A 27,213-nucleotide genomic window follows, 5' to 3' on the forward strand; every position below is an offset into this window, starting at 1 on the left:
ATTATGTTGCATGAGTTTATCTAAATTTATCATTCATATCTATCAGAGAAAGTGGCAATGCCAATTAAGGCATAGTAATGAAGATCCTTCACTGTAATGAGGTCATTAGACTGTAAGGGTGATGTTGCCATTCATAGTTATTGATGATTTGACACTCACGCCTTTAGGACCTGCCCAATCTCATATTTATCGGTGATGTCTGAAAGGCTGTGGTACGTCCTCCCATCTCGTAGGGCAAGGCACCCAAATGGCATGACAGCATCTACCTATGCCATGCAGGAAGAGGAAACAAAATATGTCATTTCAATAAATCTTATTTTCAACCAGGGGAGGTTGGTATAAGTGTTCTAGCAGTGCTAATCCCCCATGTCTTTCAACGATAAAACTACATCAATATAAGGTTTCCACATCAGATTTGCCAGTAACAAAAGGTCTTAAGGCGGATTATTTTGGACTTCTGTGAAACCATGTGCAACAGCACCACATCATTCTTATCATGCCATTGGTGAGACGTACAGTATAATGCATTGCTCAGCCCTAATAGTTTCATTGTGGAGCTGTTGATGTATATTAGATTGCAGCCCACCCATCCAAAGTCACAAGCAGGCAACACTGTATTCAACCTACAGTCCACATCTCAACGCATCCATACAGTATATTGTATAGCATATTGATCCCTGACGATGTTGGGAAGCTAATTTGATTCACCATTGCCTAATCTTTATAATCACCTCCACTTGGTGTATCAGAATTTGCCCAATATATCACATGACTGCAGCATCAAGAAGAAGATGCTTCAGTCACACAAATCGTGCAAAATCAGAGGATGCCTTTATGTGACCAAGAGCAGGGCCACTAATAAAATCTGCATCATCCTCTGAGAGGAGCGGACTTTTGTGAACTCTAGTAATCCAGCTCTAGCCCCTAATCCTTAATCTCCCACACACACATATTTTGGGTAAGTGGAGACATGGGAACAATCTGACATAGGCAAGGGCTGAATGGAACCAGCATTACTGCATAGAACGTAATCATATTTTATGACTTTGGGCATGGTGACCTGACAAAAGCCAATAAAATGTTCAGGCAAAATGGACACTGGGTATAATACAGTCTGTTTGCCCTGCTCTATGGTGCAGACATGGTAATCAACGGCGTATTTTCAGTCTGATGGTAACGGAGTACATCTTACTCAAAGGGACGCTTACACAGCTGTGTGTCTACGGAGAGATCCTTAAAGCCCGATGCCTGCATGATCTAGCTTGCCGATTTGGCAAAAGATGTTTCCTGAACAGCTGAACTGCCCTAAAGATAGAAACTGGCAGATTTTGTCTTTAGGACAGTTCAGCTGTTCAAAAAATATCTTTTGCCAAATCAGCAAGCTAAATTATGTGCACATCGGAGCTGAAGCATCTCTTCATGGATAGCGGGATGTACAGCTTCCCTCTGGTGTTTTAAATAGGGTAGGACTGTTTATCAATGATTAACATTTTATTGTTTTTGCATTGGGTAATCGATGATTGATGATGAAGTAGTAGTAGTAGTAGTAGTAGTATAATAATTATCTACCTAGGCTCATGATGCTAACATACAGGGTCAGAAATGTACCGTGTTGGTACAGAAATGTAAATTAATCATTCAAGATACAACAAAAATCATATGTACAATTAAATTCTTTAATGTTGTTTCACTAACCAAAGTTTCAAAAGACATACCCTTGAGGGCTACATTAGTGACAAGTACACCCCAGTTTAGAACCTATGCACCAGTGGGTCAAACACAAGAAGTGTCTTTTTAAAAAAATATATATATATAAAACACTTACTTTAACAGAAAATAATTAACATGCAAAATAACAATATTATTCCATGTTTATTTTTTAATTAGTTGTTGCATAAAGGTGTTCACAAGGTAAACAAAATACATATCAGAAGAGATTATACAGTATGTACTACTAATAATAATAATGAATTGAATGTAATTAATTATGCTGACACGGTGGGTAGCGTTACCAACTCACAGCTCCAGGATCCTGAGCTGGTTTATTACACTGCATAAAATAATATCTTGAATGAAGGAAAGGTTAACTAATATTCCTCATTCTGGGATTATTATATAATCTATAATGTAATATTATAATATAATATTATAATGTCATATAATCTATAATATAATGATCTATAATAATAATAAAACATATATATTACAGATTATTATATATATATATAAAATATTATATAATATTATTAATTATAATATAAGATCAGTAAACCTATTTCTAGAAATACAGTACTGTGCAAAAGTTTTAGGCATATGCAAAGAAATGCTGTAGAGCAAAGATGCCTTCAAAATAATGAAATTAAATGTTTCTAAATTAAAAACAAAAAACAAAAAAAAACAATACTGTAAAGAGCAATAAACAGTAATAAATTAAACAAAGTCAATATTTGGTGTGACAAAAAATAAATAAATAAATAAATAAATAAAAATAGTAGTCTCAGGTAGAATTAGTGTAGTTTTATAAGGAAAAGAGCTGTAAATTTATTGAGCATGTTGCTGAACCAGACATGGTTCTTTTGGAGACTTTGACTGTTGTACTTGCTTCTTACTTTTGCAGCAAAATCCAGCAGCCTTCATTGTGTTTTTTGTCTGAAAAGTGTCTCTTACCAGTTAATATGCTGCTTTCTTTACTGACATACAAACATTTTTCTGTAACATTTCATTTTGTGCTAGAATACTAATGTTTGTGAATCTAAAATGTTTTTGTACTGACTCGATAATGTAGAAGCCATAAAATAAAAACTCCATAACAAAGTTTGTACTAAAAACAATAGGGTGCCTAAAACGTTTGCACAGCACTGTATTTATTCGTTTCTTTTACAATTTTAAGCTTGAAATGAGTAAAAAAAAAATCTAGAAATAGACTTCATAATCTTATATTTGTTTCAAAACTATCTAATAAAGGGAATATTAGATGAATTTGTCTATATTCTAAAGTATTTTTAATTTGCTAAGACGTCCACGTTTGCAGCGTATCTGTGTGTTCTTTCTGTGCATGTTCTCCCTGTGTCCATGTTGGTTTCCTCCAGGTTCTCCAGAGAATAACAATCACAGTCCACTTTACAATTCTAACATCACAAGTTTGATGAGAATTGAATAACAATCAAAATCATCTCTGCAGCATATTTTAGGAATATTGCTGTTTTGAAAACCTTTCACCAATCTTTGACCCAGTTCTTTCTGCACACTGACATTTATCACTCTTCTCTCGGCTAAGTGTTGTCAGAGATGCATGTAGCGCCACTACATTATATATGCTGGTTGAACACAACCAAGCCCATGTGAATGCCACCATGTAAAAAAAAAAACAGCCCTCATTAATAGGTCACAGGAACACAGGACATGACATGCACACAATGTCTTAAATCTGTTCCATCATTAATGCATTTAAGTTTGATTGGGCACACACACATTGATTGCGGCTGCTCTACTTTTCACATGATGCATCATCTCTACCATATTTCTCTCTTTACGATACACATACACACACACCAGAAATGTGCGTGCACTCATATATCACAGTAATATTAGCATGTAATGGTGGCAGCAACAGATGGCATGTACACCAGAGACACACTTAAAAAAAAAAAGAGATGGAGGCAAGGATGAGATTGGAACAAAGGGTCCAAGAAAGGACTATGCCCCCTTCCATCATTAAAGACAATCTTCTCCCTTTGCCAACCTTCATAGCTCTGGCCTGGCACATAGTGGTCTAGCTTCTCTTCCCTCTCAAGGCTGTTCTTATTAAAGCTATGAATCTTCATCTCCAGAGACACATACATTAAACACCACACTGAATCCCACAGGACAGTTTCAAGGAGCCACACTGTTCTTGCAACAGAGTTGAACCCAAAGCACATGCTAGACACAAACACACAGACACAGACACACACACACACACACACACACACACACACACACACACACACACAAAGAGGGAAAACAATGAATTCATGAGGAAGGATGCAACAGTACAGAGGTTACAAGTGGAGTAATGGTACTGTCCCTCCTCCTGTTGTCTTCTTTCCTCTACTTAATCTGGTGCTAAATTACCACAGAACATCCCACAGAGTGATGTATCCTAATAATCATTACTGTGCTGAGCTCATTTGTGCATTTGGAGGTTTAAGGCACAGTTGGAAGAGAGATATGCCAGCTGCCTGGCCTAGATGCACTGAAAACGGATGAAAAACGAAAACAGACTTATCCTGATTCTTTTCCACCCTTGATAGGGACTAAAAAAAGACCTGAGAAAAGCCAGGGAGATTTGGTACATACACTGTAATTTAACATAATCTCCCTGAGACTAAGTACCAGTTGCATTATTTGATTTTTTTTGCAGTCAGTTCTTTTTCTTTCTTTTTTTTTTCCTATTCAATTTCTAGTTTATTGTTCATAAATGTGAAAAATTGATCTGTGGTCTTATCAAACACACCAACTACTATTAAACATGGATTATTTGCCACACCACAATTTTTTTTTTTTTAATGTAAATGTAAAAGACACCATAAAATATGGGATGCATAAAAAGTTACTATTCACGGTGCACACGTTGGGGAAAATATTTCATATATTTCATTTTATTGAAGTTTTATCACACAAAGAATAAAATATATTTTGTAGCTGCTGCAACTCATCCATTTAGCAATCTAGTATAAAATGATTTAGGGTACCATGTTACTCTAAACCAGTGGTCACCAACCCTGTTCCTGGAGATCTGCCTTCCCGAAGACTTTGGCCGTGTCCGACTATCCCTACTACCCTACTATACAGTAGGCGAAAAACAGTACGCCAAAGGAGTAGTATGTGTGAATTCTCAGTATTCATAAAACAGTAGGCGAGAAATACCCGGATGACCTCCTGCTGCAGTATGGAGCCACTGGACATTGTGGATACTGCGCTACCCCATAAGGCAACAGGACTGGCGCGGAAGAGCTTTCAGAATCAAAAATGTCACGTCAGCTCTTTTGAAGTTGACAATGCCAACATGGCGGATGTAGTACTTCCGGATTGTATTCATGCTTAACACTTACAGCCATGTGAAAAAATAAGTAAACCCCATGGAAATTGTTGGCTTTTTTGGCATATTTGGACAAGCAAACAATTGATCCTCTTTGAAACAGTGCCTATTAATAAAGTTGTTACACACCATCAAATGGCAAAACAGTGATTTTTCACAATTTAAATGAACAAAAAACAGAGGAGTCAAATGTAAAAAGTAAGTACACCCCTACATTTATCACATCTTCAAATCCATGAAATTAGAATCAGATGTTAAAGATTGGTGCCAGTGATTATAACTTGCTTAAGCTATGCAAGGCAAGTGGAACCTGTCTTATTTATACCCCTCTCAAATCTACTGTCTGGTGTTCCCTTTGTTATTGAGGTGTATGGTGGCATCATGCAAGCTCGAAAGAGTTCTGTAAGGCTTTCAGAAAAAAAGGTTGTGGATGCCTAGGAGTCTGGCAAGGGATATAAAAAGATCTCCAAATTATTTGAAATGCATCATTCCACTGTCAAGGAAATCATTCCATTCCGTGGAAAATCATCTACAAGTGGCGCAGATTTCAAACGACTGCCAATTAGTCCAGGACTGGCCGTCAATTCAGCCCAAGAGCAGACTGTCTGATGCAAAAAGAAGTCTCCAAGAACCCCAAAATGTAATCAGTAAGTTTTGTAACTGTTGTCAACTGGTGTGAAAGTGCATGCGTCTACAATCAGAAAGAGATTGCACAAATTTGACCTGTATGGAAGGCGTGCCAGGAAAAAGCCTTTGCTGTCTTAAAAGAACATTAGAGCAAGACTACAGTTTGCCAACGAGCATATAGGCAAAAGACCAGGCCTTTTGGAATAATGTGCTCTGGACAGACCAATCAAAGAGTTGTTTGGCTACTGTAACAGCAGACATGTTTGGCGCAGACCAAAGGCAGGTTTTCAGGAGAAGCACCTCATACAAAGTGTGAAGTACAGTGGTGGAAATGTCGTAGTTTGGGGTTGCTTCACTGCCTCAGAGACTGGACAGTTTGCATTCATTGATTCAACTATGAAGAGTGCTTGAAGATAATGTGAGGCTATCTGTCTGAAAGTCGACGGTGAAACAAAAGTGGACCTTTCAACAGGATAATGATCCATAAAAAGAGCATGCTCTTACTCTTCATGCCAGAGTGAGCACAGCGGATAGGTTATCTTTACAACATTTTGACTAACTCCTAATTATCTGCTTCAAGAGCGCTTTCTGCTTAGCTTATCAAGCCACACAGGCTTCCAAACCTTTAGCTGCACAGAAAGACACCCCCCCCCATATATATATATATATATATATTAAAAAATAAAAATAATTTTAAAAAAACATTCTGCACTTGCACTGGCTCTTACATCTCTACTCTGCACACTCTGCCTCTCTAGAACTCAATTATAAATCTCGTAAGGTAGCACTACTTGTATTGTTCTCCGCTTGATATATCGCTTTGCTTGTATTTCCTCATTTGTAAGTCACTTTGAATAAAAGCGTCTGCTAAATGAATAAATGTAAATGTGAATGTAAAATCAATCCCATCCCCCTCAATAGAGCTTTGCTAGCTGATGACTAAGACATGCATGTGTATTTTTCTCCTTTTATGAAGGTCATACATGATGTTCAAGACATGTTGTCAGTGTGAGCTTTTATGCATGATGTCACATGCTGAGAGGCGGAATGGGCTGGAATGATGGAAAAGAGCAAGACAACAGCAGAATGATTTTTAGGGCTGATCTTAGCAACTTCTGGCTGATGAATAAGAAATATTGAAAATGCCAGTGTAAAAGAAGATACACATCACCTAACCATGCAGACAAGATACTTTAAAGTGCACAGATCAACCACTTTAGTAGGAACACTAATACTCCTGGTCATTCATGCAAATCTCCAATATCCAATTAGCCAATCATGTGGCAGCAGAGCAATGCATCAAAATCATGCAGATACAGGTCAAGGTTAATGTTCACGTCAAACATCAGAATGTGGAAAACATGTGATCTCCGAGACTTTGACCATGGCATTGCTGTTGGTGCCGGATGAGGTGTATGGAGTATTTCAGAAACGGCAGAACTCTAGTTATTTTCAGGCTCAAAAGTCTCCAGAGTTTACACAGAATGGTGCATTAGTTCTGTGGGCGGAAACGATAAGAGAGGTCAGAAGAGAATAGCCAGACTGGTTTGAGCTTAAAGGAAGACTACTGTATATCTTTACAAGTGTGGTGAGCAGAAAAGCATCTCAGAATGTACAACATGTCAAACATTCAGGTAGATGGCTACAACAGCAGAAGACCAAATCAGGTTCCACTCCTGTCAGCCAACAACAGGAATCTGAGGCTACTGTGAGCACAGGCTCAACGAAACCGGGCAGTTGGAAAGATTGGAAAAAGACCAGGTGAGATAGCACTAAACTGTAGCTTTCCTTGTTGCTGGGGTGGTACATCTGCTGTACTTTTATGTATCATTCACCTGGAAACATGGATAGAGTGTAAACTTTGGAAATGATTTCAATAATAAATGGGTACATAAATGACTCAATTTGTCTTTTACAGTAAAGCTTTAAAAAGGTACACGACATACACTTTTCTAGGTAAAAGAATATACTAAAAGGTATAAATATTGTGTGCCCAGCTACAAGGAATGGTACAGTCTAGTGCCCTGAGTGTACTCGCTTTACCTCTAAAAATCCAAGGAACTTTGGATAGCACCACATGTTCACTCCTCACTCATCAGATACTGTAATGTTAGTGTAATCATATAGCATTGATGTCTATGTAGTTACTGGATTAGGCCTTAGAGTTTGGAACTCTAAAGGCATGTAAGTGGTTAAAAAACAAACCTGGTGCTATCTAAAGCACACACAAGTGGTAAAAATTATTTTAAAAAATAAATCACTAGTGCGAACACACACACGCACACAGAGAGAGAAATATGAGTTATTTCTAAATGCTTCACTTCCGTTTTCTTTTTGCTTTTCTTCTTCTCACCACATTTATGAATGATTCACCCGATTCTAACCACTGCATCTCTCATCACCGCTCTGACAGCAGGCTATTCTCAGACCAGAAAACAATAGACACATCCCTTTTTAATAAGCCAATGTTGCTGAGTCCAGTGATGCAAATTCAGAAAGGCAAGCACCCTAGTGTTATGGCTGAGAAATTAGGAGCATATTTTAAAATGCTGCAGAAAAGGAAGTGCAAATGAAGTCTCGCAGATGAATCACAGTACCACTGAACTTGTACTTGGCTCTTATAGCGCACAAGAGCTGTGAATAACACCTCCATCAGTGCAATAAGAAGTTCTTTATTATACACCCTACAGCTAGAGCCGAGTGTCACACAAATCCCGTGTCCTACTGCCCAGTTCAGTGTGCTCTAATGAGGCCTTTTCCCTTTACCCCTATTCAGGAGATATGTTGGCACGACAGAACCTGTCTCTAGTCCCTAATAACAGTTGTAAATGGCAGCTGAGGAGCACTGCAGCTTATTATGAAACCATCCTACAGCAGGCCTGCTACTTTTCACCCGACCTCCAGTGTCCCGGCTGCCGTTTATCTCTGGGTCTAAATGAGGTCTCCGGGGTCTCATGGCTGCCGAAGCCATATAGGAAATCCACATCATTACCTTTTTTCCATTCTCGACAGGAAGAGATTTAGTTCCATCTCTCAGAGAGACAATGTGGTACAGGAGTTTATACATGTAGCTTTTAGTGTGTGAGTACTAGAGATAAAGCTGTTTGCTACCTGAGGAGAACAGGGAGCAGAAATCAATCGACAGTGAGAGGGACAACAGCTGTCCATAAACACTATGCAACCAGGGTGGTGCTGTAAATATGTTGCATCAACACACCCTGAGATTCTGTCCTGTATGTTTGCCTAATGGCTCTAAAGTCTGTATCTGCATGATTTTAGACATTGTGATACTGCCACATGATTGTCTGATTTACACATAATGCTTCGAGTTTACACGTGAATGAAATAGGTTCTGTCTCATTGTTAAACAAAGCACTTAAAGATTATATCTACAACCCTACCACAATGCATTTCTCCATCAGAGAGAATTCTTTTAGGAAGCTCAGAACCCCTGAAGAGCCTGTGAATACGGCATCGTTTGAGCCAAGCATTAAAGGCAAAACCACCCTCAAGACCAGTTGTTTGAATTTTCTTGGGATTAACGCGCCTTAACTGAATTGGTGTGAACATGATTTGGCATATAATAATCACAATGTTGAGTTGATGTGTACTTTATAATGATGGTGCCAATAATTATGACTGATTATATGATTATTATAGGAATATGATGTACAATTGCCACTGATTAGGGATGTACCTAAAAAACAAATCTTATTTGGAATGAACAGTTAATGTGTTCTAAACAAATACAAATAGGAGGCACACCATTATTTTTATTTGATTTTTTTTAGAAAGCTTGCCAGAAGCTCAGAGCATCTGCTTGAACCTAGAAGTATGAATCTGGACTTGGATCCCACGGGACACAACTAAAAAGTTGTGAAAGGGGGAACATTTTTATATTTGTGCAGCTTTTCATTAATTAATTCATCCTTAACTCAGTCCATACAGGATTTTGCTGAGTTTTTGTGTGATTGTTGTGGTGAAAAATGCTTGATTTTGCTGTGGCTTTTTTCAAAACTTGTGATGCAATTTGCAGAGATTTTTGTGCTTTTTTGCAGAAAACTACTTGAATTGTCGAAATTGCAATTGCACAAAATTATTTGGCATGGTCTTTCAACAGTGATGTTTGTTGGTAAATGAGACCTTTTAGCTGTACTCATGTTCGACGCACATGAATCGAAGAGGCCTTTGACTGAATGCGTGTTGTGATGAGGTCGCATGACATGTCTCGGCCCAAATCTACAGAAAATCTGCGGAAAAGCACCTGCAAATATTGCAGAGTTTCCTTGACTTTGTTATCATTTCTGCTAGCGCAAAATCCCAAAATCCTGGAGGGACTGGTAAGTGTATGGCCATTGTGGTTTCAATGAGCGTGCTAAATTGTTCATATTTTGGGAAATAGAACCAACTAAATTTGCTAGAAAATGCTGACAGTAGATGCAATAAAACAAACTGTGCGAGCAGGATTTTGGAGAGAGAGAGAAAAGGAAAAAAAAAACCTGTGTCCTGTGCACATTTTAACTAATAAACTGGAGTAATGTAGCTGAGGTTGAGGAACTGTCAGAGCCAGAGCTGACAACAGTTCTGCCATTTACACCTCTAGGTTTTCTTGCAGTGTTTCTGGGGGCATAATGGCAGGGTTCTTGTTGACAGAGAGAGAGAGAGAGAGAGAGAGAGAGAGAGAGAGAGAGAGAGAGAGAGAGAGAGAGAGAGAGAGAGAATCTCGCACAGACAGACAGATAGACAGACAGACTGATACAGCATCACTGATGCATAAGAAGTAGATGAATGAACAATTGAAACACAGCAGCTCCACAGGTTTGGGCAACATGGGCTGTTTTAGTGTGCACAATCAAGAGTAACAGGATTTTTTTAACAATGCAAATCGTGACCGAACGTTGTTAGCTAATTACTGAAATATTGTTAATATATAATAAATTACAATCTTCCTTCAGTTGCAGCATTTACAGTGCCCTCCACTGAAGCCGCTTGAGTTTGTTTCTGGATGAGAGTAGAGGCTTTGAAACCCTTCCAAACAACTTGTGGTGTTGTAGGTGACTTCGGATTATAGTTTTGGCGACTTTCTGATCCCAAGACACAACTAACCTCTGCAATTCTCCAGCTGTGATCCTTGGAGATATTTTGGCCACTCGAACCGTCCTCTTCACAGTGTGTTGAGACGATATAGACACGCATCCTCTCCATGTTGATTCATAACATTTCCATTTGACTGGAACTTCTTAATTATTGCTCTGATGGTGGAAATGGGCATTTTCAATGCTTGTGCTATTTTCTTATAGCCACTTCCAATTGTGTGAAGCTCAACAACCTTTTTCTGCACATCACAGCTATATTCCTTGGTCTTACCCATTGTTATGAATGACTAAGGGAATTCGGCCTATGTGTTACCTCACATTCATACCCCTGTGAACCAGGAAGTCATGGTTGAACTCATAGGGGTTTTGTGAATGTTTTGAACAAAATATCAAAAGGTTAAACAATAAAGACAATTTTCCTGCCCTGTCACTGATGATATGAAAGTCTAATGTTTGGCGCTTTGCGTGTCAGTATTTAGAGGGTTTGGGCTGAAATTAAAACTGCTCCCACACATCATCTGTGTACAGATAAGTGGATTAATAGTCTGGATTAAATGAAGAAAGGTAGGTGTCATGCTTCATCCTTAGGTGACTTTTACTTCATTAACCCATACCCACATCCTTCATCATTAATATTAAAAGACCTTAAAGAAATTGCTTGGCCAAAAATGAAATCGTTTAGACTTCCATTAGCTACTTTCATCTTGTAGTTCCAGTGTGCAAAGAAAGAAACAAACTTTGGTCTTGGCCAACAGTGTCGTAAAGTAGGGGAACGTGGGGATCATTTGAAGGGCAGCGTAAGCTTGTCTACTGTGGAAAATCCCTACTGACACTCTTGTTCTTGATTAATCAATTATGTTTGAGGTAAGAAGAAAAATTATGTAAATGATCTAATTTCAAAATTCCTTTGACTGATAAATACAGTGTTGGATTTGATATCTTCACATCAGCCATTCTAATTTTTGATTAATATATTCATAATGGTGGTAAGAGTTTATGATACTGATTATCCATTTGCATATCACCTTTGGGGAAGCTCTTTGTAATGTTACACTCCTGCAGTCACATCAGAAGAAGGCTGAAAAATCCGCTTGGCAGTCGATAAATTAGGAGTGACAGACGGGCGAAAAAGCATGTCGTACTTGTCATGGGGAATAATTAAACAGATTCGTCAAAATATAATGGTTCAGGGTCATAAGTTTGAAAGGAAACAGGCACAAATTTAGCTATAAATACATACACACACACACACACAATGTGGTATGTGGTGACTGCAGTGATGACTCCGATTCTTCGTTTTTGGCATAAATGTGTGTCAACAAAGATCATTAAATCATGAACACCTGTCAGATCTCACAAGGCAAAAGGCAAGCCAAGAGGCATCTCTTTCAACACACATGCAAACACACACAAACAGAAGCACGCACACACACGCACACCATATATATGATATGTATATCCCGTATATACAAACTCAAGGACTACTCAAAATTCTGTTTAAAAAAAAACAACCCCATTCCTTATTGAGCTGCTTTTCACTTTAAATTTATTCTTTTAGTTTAATATTTAAATCAAGCATCACTGACACAGAACAGAAATTTGCTTATTTTCACTTTTGCATAAGGCTGCTTTGATCTTTTCCACCATTGTTCATTTCTGCAGCACTCTTTTGTTACACGCGCTTTCCTGTTTCTAATCCATCCATGTGAAGCATCACACATTAACCTGAGCAATCAAACCGTAATAGCAAAGGCCTCTATTTTTAGATGCAAATCTCAATAAACAAAGACATGGCATTGAAGCTTTAATTGCAAATAAAAGGAAACAGCTTTATGAAAAATATAGGCTTCACCAAAAATATCCTAGTTCATTCAGGACCATGTTTCACATGATCACGAATATCCTGGATGTCAAAGAGACTATCCAGCATGCAGAATCCTTTGTCACAGTGTGGTGAATCGTGGGGTTGTTGTCCAGTTGAGGCAAACTACATGCGGTGCTAAACTGTACCTGTAACCTCAGGTGCAATTAAATATACTGCCACTTCAGCACAGGGTCTCCACCGCACTACACAATTCATTAAGTCTTAACCCCGTTCTTCATTCGACTCCCTTGGGCCTACGTACTAAATTACAACGCAAATCATAAAAGGATCACCTCCAAGCTCTCCAAAGAGATAACAGCGTCAGTATTAAACAGTATTAAAGCAGGAGATTCTTTGTGAACAAAGTGGTTGAAGGGCAATGCTGTGAAGCTTGGGAAGTGTACAGTGAGCATGTGGCACTCTGCAAGTATGTGCAAGCCTTCTGATGAGAATTAGGTCACCCAAGCTCCTGAGAGAGCAAGAGACAAGGAAAGAGAGAGAGAGAGAGAGAGAGAGAGAGAACAGAAAATGACAATGGGTTCAAGAGTAAATGAGTACAGAGGAAAGGACAGGATAAAAAATGAGGTGGAAAGAACCTGATAAGAATAAAGCTGAGAGACTGTAACCTCACGCTTGGAACAGGCCTCTATAGTCTATGCCAGGGGGTTTGCAAACTTTTTACAGTCTGAAATGCTTTAACTATTGAAAAATAATAATGATAATTTATTCATTTTACAAACAAAATATGCAGGCACGTTATTTCAAAACGTACGATAATTTTTTTGTCTATTTATATTGAAATGATCCCATTTATATTAAAACGATGATGAGATTCCATTTTATGTTATTTATAGGTATTTTAAGTTAAATTTTATTAGTGGAATGAGATTTCCATCGCTGTAACAAAATTACGTTAGGATTGTTAAGAAAATCGGACCCCACTTTGAGAATCTTAACTCTTAGTTATGACCTCTGGCCCCAATTCCCACGATTACTGTGATTACTGGCTATAGCACCGATGATAATGTACGTCTAAACTGATCTGATATGACCATAAACATAAATGATGCAACATTGCTGAAAGAATGGCAATGTTGCATCATTTTTACAGACGGTTATGTACCTGAGATCACAATGCTGGAATTACACAGAGATTGCACCGTTTTCAGTGTTATAATGCTTCAGATTCACACATGTACGATTCTCAAACTACACTTTTTTATTTCTCCCTCTCCTCTCCTGACTGCTCTGTACTGTAGGGCCTGACACTGTACTGGGTAATTAGCTGTGGCTGGAATAGAACGATGAAATATTTAGGGCCCTCCAATGGGACCAGGCTTCAAACCGGAATCTAGTTGGCCTTCTGGAATTATGCCATGCAGTCATGTAAAAAAATAAATAAATAAATAAATAAAATCTCTTAAACACACACATATTACAGTAAATTCTCTAAGGCAACAAGAAGGACGCATACTGTCTCAGGGCTACTCTGATAACTCAACTAAACTAAATTAAAACCATGATAACTAAAAACCATCCTCTAAACCCAACATCAATAAGCATACCCTTTTTTTAGTCCTTTCCTACTATTGCTATCCTGTCTGTTATCTGGCACATTTTAAGGAGGACCATTAACAGAAACAGACAGGCAATTTCATTAGTCCAAAGTTAAGCTGCTTCATAGACATGGATGACTCCCTCTAGGGGAAGAAATGGTGGGAGAAGTGCTGCAAGGGCACTGACTTCAGACAGAGAAGGAGAAGGACCATGAGAAGGATAGCCACAAGAGAAAGAGATAGAGGGAGAAAATAAAAGCAGAAGAACATGAAAGAAAGACTGTAAAACGTACAGTGGTGAAATCCTCTCCCACGAGGAGAGAGAGCTAATCATTGATGTGAGGATAATGATGGCTGAGTCGCAAGTAATCTGAATATCATTTTCTCCTCTTTTTGGCCTATAAAAGTTCATTAACCACAACATAGTCTTCGTATAAAATCATACACTTTAAGAAAGTTTAGACGGAGCGTGATCTTGGACGAGGCTCACTCACAGTCATAGCACATGGAAAGTTGCGCAATGAAATAGTAAGAAACGTAGGAGTTTGATAAGCAATAAAGATGACTAAGGTCTAAGGTGATTATCCCTACAACATTGTGAACTCGAGAATCAACCACTGATGCTTTCCACCACAAAGTATGATGGCAAATACACAAGTATGTCTTATTCACCACTATCTGGTTCAGGCAAAACTCTGGAATAGTTTTTAAATGCAGAAGGCATGAATCTAGTTATAGTCTCTTGCTCCAAAAAAGTCCACTTGTTTCCCTCATGGAAATTTGTGCAGGGAAATGTGTGTATTGGTGGACAACCAGTCAGATCACATCCTTCAAGATCCTGGCCCTTGAGGCCAGAAAATATAAAGAAGATAACAGACACTCCAGAGCCCGTAAGTCAACCGAAGATGGTCTGGAATGTGTTCTTCATATTAGCATGAGTTTTCTGGATATAGAATTCCTGTTCACTTGAAAAAATAACATTTCTGTTTGTTTGTTCTTTTGGCAAATGCCAATATGTTCTTGTAAACATTGCCTAAAAATCCTCTATTTGTGTAGACATGAGTGTAACTCAGTGATATAAATAAACTTGTGATAAACGGAATTCGATCTGAATGAGGGCGTCTGCCAAATGCCGTCAATGTAAAAATGTAAATATAACACTGCTCTATTACTAATTTGGTTGGACATAAGCCAATGCTTTTCACTGTGTTGCTATTTTTGTGGTCAGAAATGAGTGCGTCTTCACTGACGTGGATGGAGCAGAACAATAGGGGGTGTGAAATTTGATATCTGATCATACAATGGGATTTTACAGCTCAATCTGATCCAAGATTGCTCTGTTAGTAAAGTTATTATTGTAAAGCCCGTCCACTCAGCGGCTATCTTGGCAACAATCTTGGTGAAAATGGATTAGCAAGATGTTTAAAACATGGATTTGTCCATGGAAATGTCTGAGGAACAGAAATCTGACAAACAAGGCATAAATCATGTGTGGACCTCGTCTCCAGTAAAATAAAAAATAAAATAAAAACCATCACATAGTGGTGCTTGAAAGTTTGTGAACCCTTTAAAATTTTCTATATATCGGAATTAATATGACCCAAAACATCATCAGATTTTTTCATCAAAAAAGTAGACCAAGAGAACCCAGTTAAACAAATGAGACAAAAATATTATACTTGGTCACTTATTTATTGAGGAAAATGATCCAACATTACATATCTGTGAGTGGCAAAAGTATGTGAAATACGGACTGAAGTGCTGGACTGATCAAAAGTAACTGGAAACGTTTAGTACAGTTATTGCTGCACAATGCTGTCATTTACATTTATTCATTTAGCAGGCGCTTTTATCCAAAGCGACTTAGAAATGAGAAAATAATCACACCAGATACTGAAAGCAAAGGTTCACATACTTTTTCCCAAACACAGATATATAAGATTTGATCATTTTCTGCAATAAATAAATGACCAAGTATAATATTTTTGCCTCATTTGTTTAATTGGATTCTCTTTATCTACTTTTAGCATTTGTGTGAAAATCTTATTATGTTTTAGGTCATATTTATGCAGAAATGTAGAAAACTTTCAAGCACCACTGTGTTTCAAGAATCAGAAAAAAAATCAGGCACTGATGTCGGGCAAGGAGGGCACAGTCGGTTCCAAGTCACCCCAAAAGTGTTCAGTGGTCCAGGGCTCTGTGCAGGACTCTTGAGTTCTTCTACACTAACCTTGACAAACCATATCTTCGTGGATCTTACATTGTGCACAGCGCAGCCAAATACAGATCTGCTGCCAACTGAGCTTCAGTCACATCCTCACACTGCAAACTGTATGTGATCTGGAGTTTACTCTGTCACGTTATAGTGCTATACTCGGAGGAACGAGAACAGATCTTGCCAGCTCGTTCACAGATGGCGGCACGCTGCTTACATGAATGAAGGGCTCAGAGGTGACGTTTTGGAGGTTTAAGGAGGTGGGATACATACTAAAACCAGGTCAGGAAAAGGCACAACAGATTCTGCTCGTTTCCTCACACGCTATTTATTTGACACTGAATTTGTTACATAACACCCCTGCAGTTTCTCTCCTGTTTATGCTGCTGCAAATCTATTGTCTCAGCTATCCAGCAGTCTGGAACATCAGCTTAGACAATGTCTGGTTAAAATGTCTGGTTATTTGGAAAAAGAAAAAAAAATTAAGCTCATAGAGGCACAGCATTTAGAGGAATTGCCATGTGGTTCTTGCAAGAGTATAAGGATAGGCATTAGGATGAAAACAATTCCATGATCTATTAATGTTTAGTGCTCCAAATATCCATATCTGTATCCAGATATTTTCATATTCTGTATTTGAACCCGAAGTGGGTGTCGCCTAAACCACAATGGGTATGCCCGCAGACACACTGGGGGGAAAAAACTGTCAGCATGGTCTGTATATTCTAGCACTGACAGTTCCTCAACCTCAGTTACATCAGTCTAGCTCATAATTAGTTTTACCTAGAGATGCGCATGGGCCTGTTTTTTTTAATCCTGCTGGTTCAGTTATTATTTTTGTTTATACTTACTTGTAATATTTTCTAACAAATTTAGTTGGATTTCAGAAAATAGAAACAAACTAGTAGTGGAATGAATGAATGAATATTGTACAGTGCCTTCAGGATCGCAGAAATCAAGCAAAATTCGCAATATTCAGAGGAGCTTGCCATTTTTCAAAATTACCACAGATTTTCCACAGATTTGGGCCTAGACGCATCACGTGATGTCATCACAACACGCATTCAGCCAAAGTCCTCTTCAATTCAAGTGTGTCGAACATGAGTACAGCTAAAAGGTCTCGTTTACCAACAAAAATTATTGCGAAAGTCCGTGCAAAACTATTTTCCACAAAAAAAAACATTAAAAAACTTTGCATTGCAAATTTTTTAAAAATCTGCAGCATAATCAAGCATTTTGGCTGCAACAATCACAAAAAACAACTCCTGTACAGACTGATTGTAAATACATTGCATGTTAATGTACATGGTCTTTCTTTGCCCACAAGCTTCATAACCAACCACTCTCCTGAAAGTAAAAACTTTACACTCATGTGACAAATTTTTTTGTTGCATCCTGCCGAATCTCATGTGCACACTTCTAGTCTCAACCAGATGCTCTGTGAACTTTTCTGGCAAGCTTTGTTAAAATAAATAAATAAATAAATAAATAAAAAAGAAAAAAAAGAACAGTGCACTGCCTATTCGTATCTGTATTTATATCTGTTTAGAACACATACTGTTCATCCCGGATATTCATATTCTGTTACATCCCTAATATGCATGCATGGCAGCGTGAACAAGAACATCCTGTCACAAGAGTTGACACAAACCTCTGCTGCTCTTCATAGGAAATTATATTGACTGGGAAAATTATATTGAAAGAAACACCATAGAATAGAGGTGAACAAGGGTTGAAAGAAAGTTGTAAAAGGGAAACAACAACATGTGTCAGGTACAGAAAGCTTTCTTACAATAAAATGCATGTTTGACCAGACAGTTATATTAAAATCATCAATCATTTCCCTCTCCAGTCAGAACATTGATTTTCACTGCTGAACAGCCCATAAGCTTCAAGAGATTACATCAGGAATAAATTTAATGTATTTATAGGGATCATTATGATGCCCTGTTGCCCTGCTTGCTTTCTGATGGGAAGGTGTACATAATTTGTTACAAAAGTGAGTTCTAGAGATTTCTGGATACAAGTCCAGCTGCTCTCGATTTCTTTCTCCATAAGTAAATTTGGGAGGAGACGAACTGAGAAGAACAGAGTGAGGAAAACAGAATGAGAAAGAAAGAATATGAGAGATAGAGAGAGAGAGAGAGAGAAAGAGAGAGAGTTGCAGAATGTTTCAAGGTCGATGTGGGTAAATCATACAGCAAGATCAAGACTTCATCTTGTCACCTGGTTCTCTGTCATGCTCTCTCTCTCTCTCTCTCTCTCTCTCTCTCTCCCCTCTATCAAAGGAAGGGAAGATGTGGGATGAAGTGCCCTCATAACTAATTCATGCACCCTCTTTTTTGTCCGTGTATTTAATACGCTTCGTGTCCAATGGGGAGCTCCAACCGATCACAAAACACACAAAAGATTGCAAGAGTGCCAGTTTTCACTGTGACGTGGAAAAGCCGAGCTGAACCTCTGCCTCATAAATCACAATTGCAGCTCTCTCTCTCTCTCTCTCTCTCTCTCTCTCTCTCTCTCTTTTGTTTTGTAAAAAGGAAGACTGATCGATGATTTCTCATATGATTGAATCGAATGATGCTGTTAAAAGGATCTAAGTTGCTATAATGATCCAAAGATCGGGTCTTTTAGATCTATTACTTGATATTACAAGAGACTCGTTAATAAAAGCAATAGCGGAAAGCAATTGTGTGCGTGTGTGTGTTTAAGCCGGGGGGGGGGGGGGGTCAAATGATAGCCTAAGACACCATAGTTTGGCCATTTATGTATTCACAATTACACAGTAATTGCTGCTTGGTTGCTGGTAAATCGTGATTGCTGCTTGGTTGCTGGATTAGTTGTGGGCAATCTTAACAGAACCCCTTGTAAAAATATTCTGTGAGCTAGTGAGAGGATGGCTGTAGGTTCAAATCCCAGTGTTGGGGCCCAGCTCTGTTCTTGAACTGTTTTCTGCCAAATGTAAATGCATTAAACATCAGTGTTATCAGGAATTCAAGTGCAGTGGTCTAATCAGTCACTCAATTATCAAAAGATTGAGCTTAACCCTACAGCCATGCATATAACTGCTTTCACAGTGCTATACACTGTTTGCTAATAGGTGTACACACATAGTGTACATCTTCCTATGTGGACCGATGTACATGATAAACTTAAACTTAATTAGTAACACTAAATAAATCAGTTTTGATCCATATATGATAAACTGTATATTGCTAACATTTGTAAGCAGACACAATATTCGATTGTAATCAATAGGCCATGTAGCAATACCAGGTGCAGGTGCTTTCACATTGTGATTTAAGTTTGTTAAATTAAGCCTCTTGTACACATTGAGAATTCAGCATTCATTTAAGTTTATTACTTGTTAACTGTATGTGTAAGATCAAATCTTGGCCAAATTCTATAACAGACTGTGAGATAGCATGTGTTCTCCAGATCAGATTGTACAATGAAGATCCTCTAATGATTAAAGATATGATTAAATGAAAAATTGCTATGTTCTGCTTGCGTCATCAATCAACGTGCAATAAAAAAATTAATCTGGGGAAACATTTTTCAAAATGAGATTGAGGAAATAAGGATATTTTGTCTGTCCAATAGCATTTTTCATTTAGGAGTTACCACCTTATTTGATGCTGTCCAAGGAGTTTTGAGCAAGCCTATGCCATCCTCCTTTTGATGGCATTTAAACGAGTGTTGGAACAGTGGGCACACTCTGATATTTTAGTAAACGTTGGTCTTCGGTCGAGACGTGCAGAATTGAAAATATTGGCCCAATTGGTTTCTTTTTATAGCATCTACAAAAGCCCTATGAGGGAGACAAGCAACAATGTTACACACATTTTAATATAAAATATGGTATACTGGTTTTCTTTTCCTTTCTTTTCAAAAAAAATTAAGTTTCGGGCAGCTCCATGGTGCAGCAGGTACCATTGCTTCTTCCTAGCTCCAGGGCCCTGGTTCGATCCGAAGCTCAGGTTACTGTTTGTAATGAGTTTTGGTGGCAGTGTTGGCTTAGGGGTTAGGGGTTCAAGCCCCAGCACTGCCAGGCTCTGGGTTACTGATCAGAAGGTCAGGGGTTCAAGCCCCAGCACTGTCAGGCTCTGGGTTACTGATTGGAAGGTCATGGGTACAAGCCCCGGCTTGAGCATGGCTGACCCTGCGCCCTGACCCCAAGTTCCTGGCATGTTTTCACTGTGCTGTAATATATATGTGACCAATAAAGACTCAATATCATCTCCCTGCACCCACAGGTGATAAAACTGTTTGGATTAAAAACCATATTGTAGTGCACAGTCTGCTGAATAAATGTTTTATGTATACAAATTGGCACATACAGAGGAAACTGTAAAGAGAGTAGAGTCCCAAGAGCCTCAGACTAACATCATCATCATCTATAGTGAAATTGAGACAATATGTAGCATGTCTCATCCAGCAACTGATGTTCTTGTCTCTCAGCCACATTCTCAGTCTCCCACATGCATGGTAAAGGTGGCCCAAAGCTCAGTTTTACGTCTAGCACCCAGTTGTTGTTTGTGTGTGTGCGTCTGTGACTGTGCGTATACAGTAATCCAGTGGACTCGCTTCCCTCTTAACACATCTCTACAGGACACAAAAGCAGAATGTATAACTGTTTTTATGTTAATAATCATTGGGTATAAAGTTTACCACACATGGAAAAGGCTTTCATAATCCCCAGTTCAACTGTCAATAAGAGGGGAAAAAAATCTATTGAAGGGAAACAGAAGTTTTAGAGTGATGCGTTTCTTCATAGCAGACTGATTCATGATTAATAACATCATTAGATCTTGGCTCTAAACAGTGCGTTTGATGTTGGGAGATAAATATTTGACCAGATTTTGTAGCTCTCTTTTGTAGCGGATTTTGAGTCTGCACCACACCTCCTTTTCCCACTCTAAACACTGTGCAGCATATTAATGTGATGTCTAGGTTACAAATTAATGTGGCCGATGCAATTTTGTTGACAACTTTGTCATTTTATATAAATAGATCCGAACACATAAATCCTAGTAGTTATTTATGCTTCTATGGTGCTTGGATGCTGACAAGTATTTGAATATGAATTTTCTATATTTGAGTTATATATACACTATACATGTCACACTAAATTTATTATTATTTTTTGTGGTATATTTAATAACTTTTCATTTTGCTGGTGATTATTTGTTTTGAACTTGCTAGGGGTAATATTTTCCTTTTATATGACAGTTTATTTGAATGCTCGAATCTGTTCTGGTCAGAAGGACTTGAAGTTGTGCCGCATAATCGCCCCACACCCCGACCGAGTGCATTACATTCGTGTAACAGCACAGTCTGTTGTGTGTTATTTCTTACTAAAACACATATAAAGCTTTCACCCTATCCAGAGATTGAATCCCAATTCAAATCCCAATAATGCCACAGTGAACAGTGACCAGGAGTCCAAATGTCTGTGCTGACTGGGTGGAAGGGACGGCGTACTATCCCTCCTTTGTCAATCACAGCAACACTAACCAATCATGTGCATCCGTGAACTCATGTATGCGGAAGAGGGTAGACAGCACTTTCCTCCAAGCGTGTTACACTGCCACGTGATACAGAATGAGCACGTGTTAACCTTCACCCTCCCTAGTTGGTAGCTGTTGTATGATAGCTGTCACACCTCTGATTTTTTTCAGAATGTAATGTCTTAATTGCCATCCTCCAGTAGGTGAAAACAATGTTTACCAGTGTCTTTCAAATGAGTGTCATCATATTTCTAAATACCGGTATATCAATGTACACAGCCAATAATGTTATTCTTTAACTTCTTTAACTTACTGCTTACCTTTTTGTCTCTAAATAAAATGTTTCCATACTCTAAAAATGGACCTGAAATGGACTTCAGATTAAGGATAAACATTTCTTTATAAAGGACTTAAGTGGAGTAAATGGAAGTAGTAGCATGTAGGGTGTGAGCTGGCCTGGGGCATGTAAGGTCTGTTTATGTAATGGACAGAATGTGCAAATTGTAAAATTACATTAAGTGCAGCAGGAGAAACTGGGATCAGGGAAAAAAATCTGACTTGACCATATACTCAAACACAGTATTTACTGAAACAGTGGTTTCTCTAGGAAGGATGAAGTCATCGTTCCTTTTCGCTTTGCTTTTTCATTTTTTTCCCCATCCATATTCCCAGCAACACAACACCAATGACAACATTTAAGCCCATGCAAGTCTTTCACCTATTTATCTTACCCTAATAACAAAGATGGCACATTAGGCAACATGTCAGGTCTTCAATCATCCAAAACGCACATATGATGTCCTTCTTCATCTCACCCCACTGACTCCCTTTAGAGCACACTCGAAAATTGATGTAGAAACACCTCAAGGCTTAGGACTGCATAAGTCATAATGTGTTCTCTATAACCTTGCAGTCACCTTTGTGGTAACTATGTATTCGCTCATATTTCAATCTGATAATTAAATTCTTTAAAGTTAAAAAAACAAAGGCTTACATTTAGCACTCTTTGGTTTGTGCCTCTGGCAGAACCAAGGCAGAATCCTCTCTAGAACCCTACAATAAAATAACACATAGAACCCCTTTGGAAAATGTTGCACTTAGGACCTTATTGATGTAACAAAGTAACTTATACAAGTTAGTTCTAGTCCACTAATTTGATGGGTCGAGCGCCGTTCCAAGAATGCTTTTATTTCCTGTAACCGCACTGGGACATCACTCCGCTCGTCAGCGTTCGCCACGTAAAATTACACTTCCTAGTTCAAAACGGTTACTACAGTAGTGTTGGCGACATCGTCAGCAGGCAGGGCAAACGATACTCTTTGGAAATATAACTTTTGAATTAAAATGTGAAAGCTCGTCAGACGAAGATGAAAAGGAAGAAGGGACGCCAATTTTACCAGAAGCACCTTTAACGGGAACGTACACATCGATGTGAGCTAGCTAGTGAGCTAGATAGTATAACCGCACAATTGCAAATGCGATATTACAAAGTTAATCAAAGATGCCTGCGCATGTATATACACACTTTTGAAAAGGATACTGCAAGGGTTCTTGGGCTATATAGCTTCTCATATGGGTTATACTTTGAACCCTGTGATGGAGAAAAACTCTACTGTAGGGTTCTACATAGAATCCTTGAGGGAGACAAGCCAAGCAACCCTTGGTTCTAGAATAATTTGTTTTTTTTAATGCGGTTTATAAGACAGCTACTCAACAAGTGCATGGCTATCATGAGTTCAATAATTTGTCCTCTAGGATTATGAAGAACCATTTAAGGTGCAAAGAGCAAAATATCTTTAGATCCTTCAGTGTGTTCTTTGAATAGGTATAATTCGATATATACTGTACTATATATCTTAGAAAATAGGGTTCCATGAATAGTTAAGGCCTCTTTGCTTCCTGATATAGGGTTCTATATTGAACCTTTAAGTGTTCCTCCAGAGGGACAAGCTGAATAAACCCTTGGTTTATCTGATATCTAGAACCAGGCATAGAAGCACTGAGAGCAGAACTAAGAACAACTGTTTGTAGCTTTGTAAAGAGGATCTACTTGGAAGCTCTTCTAAAAAAGAAACCAGTCTGTTGTAGGGTTCTACAGTACATAGGAGCAGCTTCAGCCTTCCATAGCAAGTTAAATCGAAGGGGAAAAAAAGAATTACAGCTTTTTTTCCTATAAGTGTATATTTACTGTAGGTGTTTATTATTTTATGTTTTGAGATATGTGATCTGTATTGTTTGTAGTCTGACTGCGATGTGAGTGTTTGTACAGTATCAGCTCTTACGCCAACCCTTGTGCTTATTTATATCGCTTTTCTCCTTCTATAACCATCTTGCACATGTTTCTGAAAAAAAAAAAAGTTGGAAATGGAGTTCTATAGCACTTTGTATCATCTCCTTTAACAGCCTGAAGCTTGGAACATATTCCTCCTCACTTTGGATAAAAGCGCCTGCCAGATAAATAAACAAATAAATCGAAATGTTGCAATGTTGCGACTGTGCAAACCCATCATCTCACTTTTCATTTGTTTGTTTTTATATTTCTGCAAATCTGCTGCGTCACATGTGGTGCCTTACATGCTGTACTGGCTTTGGCACATTTCAGCAATGACACCGATCACAGCTGTTAACCTCTCACAGTGCATCTTGATTTGTAGATGCGGCACGTCTAAATGAAAGAGTGCTGGGAAATCCTGCATCATACTTAGATGTGTTGAGGGGAAGCGTGAGAGTCGAGATCACAGCTCACCTGTTGGTGCATCTCACACTCTCAGAAACACTTCTCAAACTGTCAGGAGTGTGAAGAGCAGCATTTTCTTATCAAGGTGCACGGACGCATTCAGTAGCATGTGTTATGCAGCTATGCCCCGTGGATAGCACGTCTAGAAGATTCCCATAAATGCAGAAGGTTACGAAAACGATCACACCTTCTCAGCATAGACACTGTGCTATTGTACTAGGTCACTGGTTTATTTCCAAACACAATGTCGCAGGTTCATGTTTAATCAAAAAAGACTGCAAGTTGTAACATCGCTGCTCCTGTATTGTGTCATTGCAACCCTAAGCATTATTTTCAGGTTATGAAACACAAGTTCCGGTTTTTGGATTAGGGATTCATGTGCTGTTCTGGGCTCAGCAAAGCCGCAGAACCCTGTGGTTCAGTGTGGAATGTGTAGGTTAGCAATAATATTAATAAAGATATATATGGTTTTTACTAATATATTTTTTTATATATATATATATATATATATATATATATATATATATATATATATATATATATATATATATATATTTATATTTATATATTTATATTACACACACACACACACACACACACACACACACATATATTAGACCCCTATTATGTCTCCAGATCATTTAAAGATGCATGATCATCTATTTAATGCAATGTTTAATCCAGACAATTAATTAATGCCAGATTTATGTCATTTTGTTTGTTAAGATCATATGGATGACACCAAACACAATGTTCCTCATTAGACAAAGTATTTACATGCAGTTAATGTAGCATTGAGCGTGGCATTGCACTGTAAGCACAACATAGATGGATTGTGAGTACTCTTATTTAAAAAATACATACTCCCATAAATCCGTGCTTAAGGAAAGAAACTGACAAGGACATGCAAATGTAATGCTTTAAGTTGTAAACATGGAAAATTGGAAATGTAATGTCATCACTAACTGTTTAGGCACAGATGGTGCATTATGGTAAAGCATTAGGAGTGCCGGTCGTTGAAAAAATAAATCATGATAAAAGAAAAAATAAAAAATTTTTAAAAAGAGCATTCTTGTGTATGTTCTACAAGGTCAGGGTCACGGCGGATACAGAGCCCAACACTGGGAACACTGGGAGTGAGGGGAGTATGCATCCTGGATTGGACACCACAGGACACCAAGCACACACACACACACACACACACACACACACACACACATACATTTACACCTAGGCATGTTTTTAGGTGGGACTCAGAATCTGGAGAGAAAACTCACACGATGAGGCCATGTGAAACTCCGCACCGACAGTCACCCGAGCTAGAGGATCGAACCAGCAACATTACCCACTGTACCACCCTGCCTCCGTGTACAGAGCAAAATCTCAAAATAACCAAATAACTATCCATCAAAATCATCATTCATTAGGACAAGTGTGCAACACAAATACAGTACTGCTAATGACTAATTTCCTACAGTCTGAGGACGCATTGAAAACTATGGCTTTTTAAAAGTGTGTGGATTTTTAATGCCTGCTCGTTTTTAAACAATAATAATAATAATAATAATAATAATAATAATAATAATAATAATGGACAAGGTTGACATGAAAGTGCTGTCACAGCAGCGATTAAGTCGAGTATAATGAACATCCTGAACATCATAATTCCCTAATTGAAAAGCTGCGTGTTTTCAGGGACGAGCTGTTTGCTTTGGTTTGCTTGTAGTCTCGCTGTTTACAGGCAAACGCCGTTATAACGGACAAACAATATCACCTGGTGACGGATTCCAGCACGCGCTCCACTCAACACCGGAAACTTGATTTACCTGCTCCGCTCGCTGACACTGGCTGAACACAGAGGTCCGTTCACGGGTTTGAAGAGCCAAAGCAAACTTTGACGACAGTCCTAGAATCCCTTATTGTTTCCCCGTAGTTTTTACAGCCTACCGAGAGGTGAAACGCTGAAGCTAATGCGTGAAGATGCTCGCGATTTGACACGCCTATGAGCGCGCGACGACTCTGAGAACCCCGCCCGCCCTGAGAAATAATCTCTGCTTTTATCTCTCTCACACTCTCTCTCTCTGTGTGTGTGTGTTTTATTTAGAATTATGCCCACGTGTCCCTACATGGTTAGAAGTATCGGACAGTTTTGGCATTGTAGGGACATTTGGCTGGTCCCCATGAGTTTTGTTTGTCAGTTTGTTTTACATAAACCTTTATTTAACTAACGAAATAAATAAAAGAGCCCAAATGTTTCATTTTGGTTACCAAGGTTAAGGTTTGGGTTAGATTTAGGTGTAGCATAGCGTTAATTAGTTGCATTAATAATAATTTCAGTGAAAGGTCCTCACAAGCATGTTAAGACAAACTTGTGTGTCTGTATTTCAGCACGCACAGGTTTTCGACTCTGTGATGACGAAATGTCCCCAGAATGATAATACATGGGAATATTGACCCAATGGAGGTATTCTGGTCCCCATAAGGCATCGTGCTTTTTCTGAATAATTTTTTGGGTGCAAGGTTTCTCT

The 27,213-nt window shown here is 38.5% G+C and overlaps 1 protein-coding gene across 3 annotated transcripts in view; it reads right to left on the bottom strand.

Moving 5' to 3' along the window:
- camkvl (CaM kinase-like vesicle-associated, like) overlaps positions 1-26,984 on the bottom strand; it is a 37,438-nt gene extending 10,454 nt beyond the window's left edge. The window contains exons 1-2 of one of the 3 annotated variants that reach the window (XM_053643668.1): positions 26,512-26,984; positions 160-266 (exon numbers count right to left, since the gene is read on the bottom strand). In XM_053643668.1, the coding sequence (XP_053499643.1) occupies positions 160-254 (95 nt within the window). In that variant the 5' untranslated portion in view covers positions 255-266; positions 26,512-26,984. Of the gene's footprint in view, positions 1-159; positions 845-26,511 lie in introns of those variants that run through there. The other 2 variants (XM_053643671.1, XM_053643669.1) reach the window with 2 other exon arrangements.
- Between the last annotated feature and the right edge of the window lie 229 nt (positions 26,985-27,213).

This window comes from Ictalurus furcatus, chromosome 15 (genome assembly GCF_023375685.1).
Source record: "Ictalurus furcatus strain D&B chromosome 15, Billie_1.0, whole genome shotgun sequence".
Classification (NCBI taxonomy): domain Eukaryota; kingdom Metazoa; phylum Chordata; class Actinopteri; order Siluriformes; family Ictaluridae; genus Ictalurus; species Ictalurus furcatus.